A 9,681-nucleotide genomic window follows, 5' to 3' on the forward strand; every position below is an offset into this window, starting at 1 on the left:
ATTATACCATCCCCTCCATAAACTTATCAAGCTTAGTCTTGAAGCCAGATAGGTCTCTTGCCCCCACTGCTCCCCTGGGAAGGCTGTTCTAGAACTTCACTCCTCTGATGGTTAGAAACCTTCGTCTAATTTCAAGTCTAAACTTCCTAATGTTCAGTTTATATCCATCACGATGCTTATCCCCCTTCTTTGTCTGTCTCCTGAGCATCGGTACTCTCTTTCTTCCATCCACTCACCTACCCCCTCTGCCGAGACACCCCCTCTATCTATCTATCTATCCCCAGCCAACCCATCTATCTATCTATCTATCTATCTATCTATCTATCTCCACACAGCCCATCTATCTATCTATCTATCTATCTATCTATCTATCTATCTATCTATCTATCTATCTATCTATCTCCACACAGCCCATCTATCTATCTATCTATCTATCTATCCCTCCACCCCCTACACTTCTCTCCCTCTCTCTGCCCCCCGCTGACCCCTCCAGCTGTGCAGGGCCGAGGGGATCAAGCTGAGTATCCCCCCCCCAATTGATTAGATGCTAATCCACAGCCCTCGGCACCAGGGCGCCTTTGCGCTAATGAAGAGCTTTTCAATCAGCCGCGCGGTGTGTCGTCCCCCGCCCCTCAGCGGCTCAGTCCTGGGGGAAGCGGTTCCCCAGTCCCCAGCCCAGCAGGCATCAAGGGTCGTAGCCAGGCGCAGAGAGCCGTTCGGGGGGCTCACAGGACACAAGGGGCAGGAGACCGCGGATTTTATGAAGCCAGCCAGACTCCAGGCTGCGTCCTGTGGGTGTGGAGCCCAGCGGAGACGGGTCCGGTTTGAGACTGTTCCAATCCACGGAGCAATTCCTCGCGGATCCGCTTTTCCTTTGCATCCCCCAAGCCCGGTAGCCAACGTCGCCTGGTCGAAGAGCCGCGTCGGTTTTATTGAGCGATGCAAAATCCAGTCCCGGCCCCGGCCCCGCTCCCTGGCTTGAACAGCTGAGGTGAGCCAGATCTCAGACTCTGCTGGAGTTTCATTCCTTTGAAGGGAAAGGCCCAGCTCAAAGTGTCTTCAAAACGGCCTCTTTTGAGTCGTACTCCCTGATACACGCTCCGGCTTGAAGACTCAGTCTGGTGTGTGTGTGGGGGGGTGTTGTTCTTTTGAACGGATTAAATCTTTGGGGACCAAATGAAGGACCGTCGTGCGCCCAAAACTTTGCCTCCCGAAATTCACCCGGTTTAAGACTGCGTGAGAGCCAAAGACTCCCAACCCCGTCCGGCTCCCCGATCTCAGCAACGGATAGTCACTGGATTTCAGACTCTCTTGCAATTTTCTTCTGTGGGCTCCACCCAAGTAACTCGGCATCCATCTAAGGCTCTCGACGGCCTGGCTCTTCGCCGCTCATCCTGGCCCTGTGGCGGCAAATCGGGCCAGTCACACGCCGATTTTTGGCAGGTAGCCCAAACGCTGCTTCGTTTGCCGCCCCAATCTCCACAACCGCTGGAGTTTGTTCTTTTGAACCAGCGCCGGTCCGAAGACGGTGTAACGCCCGGGCGGGCGGGATCGAACCGGGGACCTCGGGAGCTAAATGCGTGAGCCTTCACTGCATGAGCTAAAAGCCAACTGGCTGGCGAGCAGACTCATTAATCTCTAAGTGGTCTCCGTGCCACTCGATGGGCCAGAGCACCACACCCAGGAGGTGTGTGGGTTACCAGGGCCCCAAAGTGCCTCCAACCCCGAACTGAGCAGCTGATCTTTAGCCCAATAAAGCAGCGGGTTGGGGGTGGGGGGGAACGGGGAGTTGGATGCTACATAATTCGCCGCAGCTTTGCAGGGAAGACAGAGACCCAGCGCTGGATTAGGGAGCAGCGAGGAGAAAAGATTTGATTCCTGCCTCCAAGACAGGCTAGACGCTAAGAGTGGATTAACCGATCAGTCTGCAGAGCGTGGAGCATCGGCCTTGCCCGTCCAATTTGGGGAGGGAGGGAAGGGGCCATATGGGAGCCCAAATCGCCGTCTGGAATCCAAGAAACTTTCTTTCCCGGAGAGATTTGAATCCTTGGCTGTGAGTGGGAGGGAGAGAGAACGACCCGGGGGTGGGGGAGGCACATTAGGAAGGGAGCCGACGGTCTGTGGCGACGGAGGCCGGGGGATGATGATCAAGCTAAGCCGGAAGACGCGCTCGCTGCTGGCGCTGGCCTTGAACTCGCTGGCCCTCTGCTTCGCGGTGTCGGCCTTCGCCACCAGCTACTGGTGCGAGGGGACGCACAAGGTGGTCAAGCCGCCGTGCCTGTCGGCCATCAGGAAGGGCAACTGCGTGCCCGTCGGGGCCAACGAGACGGAGGCCGGGAACGCCACCCTGGACCCCAATGTGGTGCAGTACATCTGGGAAACGGGCGAGGACAAGTACGCCTTCCGGTACTTCCACACCGGCTTCTGGCTCTCCTGTGAGGAGCACCACGGAGGTAGGAACAGCCCCCGCGCCCCACCCCAGAGGTGGCTGCATCTCAGTGTCGGGCGAGGGGTCCCCGTATACCAGCCCCCGCGCCCCACCCCCAGAGGTGGCTGCATCTCAGTGTCGGGCGAGGGGTCCCCGTATACCAGCCCCCGCGCCCCACCCCAGAGGTGGCTGCATCCCAGTGTCGGGCGAGGGGTCCTTATATACCCAGCCCCTGCGCCCCACCCCAGAGGTGGTCACATCTCAGTGTCGGGCGAGGGGTCCCCTGATGTGGCCGCGTCTCAGCCCACCGCCAAGGTAAACCCAATAAAGATTTGGTGGGGGGGTTGAACTGTGCCCCCTCCGTCCCGCTGATCTCACACTCTGTCCTTTTCTCTCTCCCTTACCCCGCCCCCCCCCCCCAGACGAGATCTGTCGCAGTTTCATAGAGCTGCCCCCCGAGTCGGAGAAAGAGGTGAGCGGCCGGACAGACGGACAAAGCCGGGACGGGACTTTCCCCTCCTGCCAGCCAAGGCCCTCGCCAGAGGCATGTGGTGGGCCCAGCTTGGGAGCTCCCCCATGGGCACCCCCAGGATTGGGGCTCCAGCTGGCAGCCCCCCCACTGACACACACACCAGCAGCTCCCGACACACACACATCCAGCAGCCCTCCCACTGACACACACACCAGCAGCCCTCCCACTGACACACACACCAGCAGCCCCTGACACACACACATCCAGCAGCCCCCCCCCACTGACACACACACCAGCAGCCCCCGATACACACACCCCAGCAGCCCCCCCCACTGACACACACACCCCCAGCAGCCCCCCCCGATACACACACCACCCCAGCAGCCCCCCCACTGACACACACCCCAGCAGCCCCCCCCACTGACACACACACACCAGCAGCCCCCCGATACACACACCCAGCAGCCCCCGTCCCGTCTGGGGCAGAGCAGGGCTGAGAGGGAGGCAGCGGGAGGCAGGTCCGGGGGGCGGGATGGGGGGGCTGTGCTGACCGTGGGGTGCCCCCCCAGGGGTGCTGTGGCTGTCGGTGGCGTCGGAGTTCCTGTACATCGTCCTGCTCAGCGTCGGCTTCGTGCTCATGGGGACTGGACGCCACCTGCTACGCAGACTTCATCGCCGGGCTCAAGATCAACGCCTTCGCCGCGGTGATCACCGTGCTGTCGGGTACTGGCCCCCTGTCTCCCCCCGGCCCTCCAGCCCCCCGCCTGCCCCCCAGCCTGTCCCCTGCCTGCCCCCCCCGTCCCCCAGCCGCCCGCCTGTCCCCTGCCTGCCCCCAACCTGCCCCCCAACGCCTTTGCCGTGGTGATCACCGCGCTGTTGGGGTACCGGCCCCCCGCCTCCCCCGTGACCCCTGCCTGCCCTCCAGCCCCCCGCCTGCCTCCCAACACCTTCGTCGCGGTGATCACTGTGCTGCCGGGTACCAGCCCGCCCCGGTCCCCCGCCTGCCCCCCGGCTCTCCACCTGCCCCCCAGCAACCCAGCCCCCCGCCTGCCCCCCAACACCTTCACCATGGTGATCACTGTGCTGTGGGATACCGAGCCCCCGGGCCCTCTGCCCCCCTGCCTTCCACTCTTCCCCGTGCCCCCTCTGCCCCCCGCCTGCTCCCCTGCCCATCAACATCCCCCCAATGTCTTTGCCGCTCCCCCTTCGCCCCCCCCCCAGCCTCCCATCCCCTACATTCATTAGTGTGCTGCCGGGTGCCACCCCACCCAAACTCCCATGGCCCCCAGACATCACCCCCCCCATTAATCCCTTCAGTGCCACTGCCCTCCCTGATCCCCCCCTGCCCCCCCGTGCTCACTGAGCTCTGTCCCAGACTCACAGGTCGCGCCCACTCTTGGCCCCGTGTGGTCTGTGGGGGGAACCCCCTTCAGTGAGACAGCCCTTCTCGGGGGTCCCACTTTCTCCCGGGGTTAAGCCCCTCCACCTCTTGGAGCCGCACCTCTCTGAGCCTTAGCATGTCTGTCTCTCGCCGTGGGCCCTCAGGGAGTCCACTTACTCTGGACCCCCAGGACCTCCACTCCCCGAAGGGGATGATGCAACCCTGTTCTCTAGACTGGAGTGACACTCAGCCAGTATAAAACAGGAGGGTTTATTGAGCGTTGAACACAGCACAGGAAACTCTCAGGGCCCTCAGGCCTGGCCTCCCTCAGCCCAGCACATCCCAGTCTCCCCTGCAGCCAGGTGGGCTCTGCCTGCTCCCCCTCTCCAGCCCCGACCCCCCTGCTTCCCAGCTGGGCATCTGATATCACCAGCCCCAAGGCCTGCCTCTGTCCATTGTCTTCTCTTCAGGTAAACAGGGTCCCCTGGGCCTCCTCTCCCCTCTTCTGTCCTCTGGCTGGAACCGGCTGGTCAGGTCACCGGGGTTCTCTCTTCACAGCCCATTGTCCTCCCACTGGCCAGAACCGGCTGTGACTCTTGAGCTGGGTCTCCAGGTCGTCAGGTCACCAGTCGCTGGGGTATCCATCCTCCAGGCCATTGGCTGGGGTCCCAAGTTCCCTCTCCGGTTCTCTGTAGCAACAAACTCCCTCTCCCCTCCCCTCGTTAAACTAGTAACCCCCAGGGAAACTGAGTCCCACTCCCTCTGCATGCAACCCACTGGAAAAACACGAAAAAAAAAACAAGAAAATCCCCCACTTCGTCACAGGCTCTCTGTCCCCAGGCCTCCTGGGCATGGTGGCCCACATGATGTACATGACCGTCTTCCAGGTGGCTGTCAACCTGGGGCCCAAGGACTGGAGACCCCAGACCTGGTTTTACGGCTGGTCCTTCGGGTGAGTGGGTGAGTGACCCTGGGGACATGGGGCCTTTCCCTTCTAGGGGGCGCCAGCTCCCATCTGGCCCCCAAGTGCCCTGCTGTTCCCCCTGTTCTGGGGACGCACGGTGGAGTCCATCCTGGCCCTTTGGAAGAGCCCCGGAGATGTTGGACAGATAGGTGCATGGCTGGGGAGGGGCAGGCCTGGGGGACGGACAGACTGAGGGACAGAGGGACGTGGGGCGGCTGGGTGTAAGGGTGGGTGGGAAATACATGGGCCGATGAGAGGATGACTAGCTGGCTGGCTGGGAAGGGAATGGCGGAAGAGCTGCTGGATGGGAAGATTGCTAAGTGGTGGATGGTGGGTGGGTGCGGATGGCCGAGTAGAGAGCTGGGTGGGTGGGTGGGTAGGTAGCTGGGTGGGTGGATGGATGGTTGAGTGGGTAGGTAGGTCAGTAGGTGGATGGATGGATGGATGGATGGATGGATGGGTGGGTAGGTAGGTAGGTAGGTAGGTAGGTAGGTAGGTAGGTGGATGGATGGATGGGCGGGTAGGTAGGTCAGTGGGTGGAGGGATGGGTGGGTGGGTAGGTAGGTCGGTGGGTGGAGGGATGGGTGGGTGGGTAGGTAGGTCGGTGGGTGGACGGATGGATGGGTGGGTAGGTGGGTCCGTGGATGGATGGGTAGCTGGGTTGGTGGGTAGGTCGGTGGATGGACGGATGGATGGGTGGGTGGATGGGTAGCTGGGTGGGTGGGTGGATGGGAGGTAGGTCAGTGGGTGGATGGGTGGGTGGGTAGGTAGCTGGGTCGGTGGGTGGATGGGTAGATGGGTCGGTGGGTGGGTGGGTGGATGGGTCGGTAGGTAGGTCGGTGGGTGGATGGATGGGTAGGTAGGTCGGTGGGTGGATGGATGGGTGGGTGGGTAGGTAGGTGAGTGGGTGGATGGATGGATGGGTGGGTAGGTGGGTCCGTGGATGGATGGGTAGCTGGGTTGGTGGGTAGGTCGGTGGATGGACGGATGGATGGGTGGGTGGATGGGTAGCTGGGTGGGTGGGTGGATGGGAGGTAGGTCAGTGGGTGGATGGGTGGGTGGGTAGGTAGCTGGGTCGGTGGGTAGGTCGGTGGGTGGATGAGTAGATGGGTGGATGGGTAGGTAGGTAGGTCGGTTGGTGGACGGATGGATGGGTGGGTAGGTAGGTGGGTGGGTGGATGGATGGGTGGGTAGGTAGGTGGGTGGGTGGATGGATGGGTGGGTGGGTAGGTGGGTGGATGGGTGGGTGGGTAGGTAGCTGGGTCGGTGGGTGGATGGGTAGATGGGTGGATGGGTAGGTAGGTCGGTTGGTGGACGGATGGATGGGTGGGTGGGTGGATGGGTGGGTGGGTAGGTAGGTGGGTGGGTGGATGGATGGGTGGGTGGGTAGGTGGGTGGGTGGATGGGTGGGTGGGTAGGTAGGTGGGTGGGTGGGTAGGTGGGTGGACGGATGGATGGGTGGGTAGGTAGGTGGGTGGGTGGGTAGGTAGGTGGATGGGTGGGTGGGTAGGTAGGTGGGTGGACGGATGGGTGGGTAGGTAGGTGGGTGGGTGGATGGGTGGGTGGGTAGGTAGGTGGGTGGGTGGATGGATGGGTGGGTGGGTAGGTAGATTAGTGGGTGTACGGATGGATGGGTGGGTAGGTAGCTGGGTTAGTCGGTGGGTGGATGGGTAGCTGGGTGGGTGGATAGGTCGGTGGATGGATGGATGGGTGGGTAGGTAGGTCAGTGGGTGGGTGGATGGGTGGGTAGGTGGGTAGGTAGGTGGACGGATGGATGGATGGGTTGGTAGGTAGGTAGGTGGGTGGATGGGTAGCTGGGTGGGTGGGTGGATGGGAGGTAGGTCAGTGGGTGGATGGGTGGGTGGGTAGGTAGCTGGGTCGGTGGGTGGATGGGTAGATGGGTCGGTGGGTAGGTCGGTGGGTGGATGGGTGGGTAGGTAGATTAGTGGGTGTACGGATGGATGGGTGGGTAGGTAGCTGGGTCGGTCGGTCGGTGGGTGGATGGGTAGCTGGGTGGGTGGATAGGTCGGTGGATGGACGGACAGATGGAAGTTATGTGGAGGGGGCAGCAGGTACCTGGCTGTAGGGAAGAGGCTGGGGGTGGATAGGAAGAGGTGGGGAGCACAGGGCTGGGTAGTTGGGGAGCGTGGGGGGCTGTGGCTGGGGCGTACCACTCCCTGGCCCTTGGGCTCACCCCACTTCCCCCCCCCACGCTGCCCGCAGCATGGCCTGGCTCTCGTTCACGCTCTGCATGTCGGCCGCGGTGCTGACCCTCAACACCTACACCAAGACCCTGCTGGAGTTCCAGCACCGCCGGCGGATCTGCGAGCAGCAGAGCCAGCGCGGGCCGCGCTCCCCCAGCCTGGCGCCCGAATTCCAGCGCTTCCTGTGGGACAAGTACGTCTTCAGCGTCAGTGACTCGCTGGACTTCTCCCCTGGCCGCTCCCGCCCCACCGCTGGGGGGCGCAAGGGCCGCGGGGGGGGCTACGCCGGCCTGGCCGGGGGGCGCTGCGGGGATGCCGGCGACCCAGACGATGGCGAACCCTGCTAGGGGGTGGGGGGAATCGACCCACACAATTCCCCTCCCCCATTCATGCCCCCTTCCTCCTCCCCAATCCATGTCCCTTTCCCTCCTCCCACAATCCCCTCCCCAATGGGGAAACTGGGCAGGTGGTGCAGGGCAAGGCAGCCCCAGGGTCAGAGACCCTTAGTGGGGATGGCGGGTGGCGAAGGCCGGGGAAGCCTGAGGGTCAGAGACCTCTAGTGGGGACAGGGCGGTGCAGGCTGGGGAAGCCCCAGGGTCACAGGCCGGGGCAGCCCCAGGGTCAGAGACCCCTAGTGGCGGTGGGGACGCCGGGCGGCGCAGACCAGGGAAGCCCCAGGGTCAGAGACCCCTAGTGGGGACGCTGGGCGGCGCAGACCAGGGAAGCCCCAGGGTCAGAGACCCCTAGTGGGGACGCCGGGCGGCTAGGCCGGGGCAGCCCCAGGGTTCAGAGAACCCTAGTGGGGACGCCGGGCGGCACAGGGCAAGGCAGCCCTAGGGTCAGAGACCCCTAGTGGGGACGCCGGGTGGTGCAGACCGGGGAAGCCCCAGGGTACCTTTGGTCCCAGCAGCCTCAGTCCAGAACCGGGAGTGATCCTGGTTCCAGCCTCGGGCCCCACAGCAGGAACCGAGCGGGGGAGACTCAGCCTGGTGGTGGCAGCGAGGGGCTCACACGGGGGCGGGGGGATGTAATGACCGGAAGCTGGAGTTGGGGAGCGAGGCATCTCCGGGCCGCCCAGGGGCCATCACTGGGGGGGGGGGCAACAAGGGGGAGAAATGGCCCCCTGGGTCCTGCTGGTGTCACCCCCCCCCGGGAATTCCTGTGGGGTCACCGTGACATCGAGTGGCTATGTGGGGAGCAGGCATAGCTGTGCCGGTGCCCCTCACTCCCGACCCGCAGCTCCCTGCTAGCCCAGCCCTGGGCTTCCCCCCCACCAGCTCTGCCAGTGCCCCTCACTCCCAACCTGCAGCCCCTGTTAGCCCAGCCTTGGTGCCCCTCAAGCCCCAAACACCCCCCACCCCCAGGTCTCCTGATGCATGTGGGAAGGGTGTATAATTGCTGCTTGGTTCTGATACAGCAGCTCCCATCTGGGGAGATCAGAGGTCGTAACACTCCGTGTGATTAAAGAAATTAAGAATTAATCAGCACCAGCTTGGTTCTTCCGGCGAGAGCGGAGGGGGGAAGCGGGCGCTGTGCCAGCCTGGAGTCGGGAGCTACGCGGCAAAGGCGGCCACCAGGGCCTTTTCCAGCAGCCTGGCAGCCTCTTGGGGGCAACACCTCAGCCCCTCGCTCCCTGCTGCTCCTGGGTGCATTGTCCTGCCCCACTCTGGAGACCGATGGGGCCAAACGCTGCAGGAGCAAAGGGACTTCTCGCCTCACCTTGGGTGTGCTGGGGGGCTCAGGTTTCAGTTCTGGGGTGGTTGAGTGGCAGGCTCCAGCCGTGGGGCTCCGGGCACCGACCCACCGCTCTGGGCTCCGTCCACGCTCTCTGGCCCCTGTCTGTGTAGCGGTGGGACTCACCCCCCCCATCACCCCTGGCCCCTACTGCCTCCCCCTCCGACCACCCCCATCCACGGCTTCATTTGTCCTGGGGCTTGCTGAGAAAAGTGATATTAACAAAGATACAAAGATCACTTTTTGCAGCATTATTTTTATTATTGAGTCTGCAAAAAGCAAAACAACCCAATCCCCCCCCCCCACACCCAACAAAACAACCCTCCCACCCCCACCCTACATAAATAAAGGACAATGATTTGGACGGGTACATGTGCATATTGGTTTGTGTTTCCTAAAGTTCACTATTTTAGGGGAAAGAGTCAGTGCGGCCCCCAGTGAGAGAACCCAGGAGTCCTGGCTCCCAGCCCCCACCCCGAGGTAACCACTAGACCCCAC

The 9,681-nt window shown here is 62.7% G+C and overlaps 1 protein-coding gene across 1 annotated transcript; it reads left to right on the top strand.

The window, feature by feature from the left end:
• The first annotated feature begins 507 nt into the window (after window positions 1-507).
• On the top strand, window positions 508-8,948 carry LOC101932135 (germ cell-specific gene 1-like protein). The gene is given in 6 exon segments (XM_065571367.1): window positions 508-2,453; window positions 2,851-2,907; window positions 3,470-3,540; window positions 3,542-3,623; window positions 5,122-5,233; window positions 7,469-8,948. Coding segments are annotated over 6 exon segments (963 nt in total). The 5' UTR covers window positions 508-2,140; the 3' UTR covers window positions 7,797-8,948.
• Window positions 8,949-9,681: the final 733 nt, after the last annotated feature.

Source organism: Chrysemys picta, chromosome 17 (genome assembly GCF_011386835.1).
Source record: "Chrysemys picta bellii isolate R12L10 chromosome 17, ASM1138683v2, whole genome shotgun sequence".
Lineage (NCBI taxonomy): Eukaryota > Metazoa > Chordata > Testudines > Emydidae > Chrysemys > Chrysemys picta.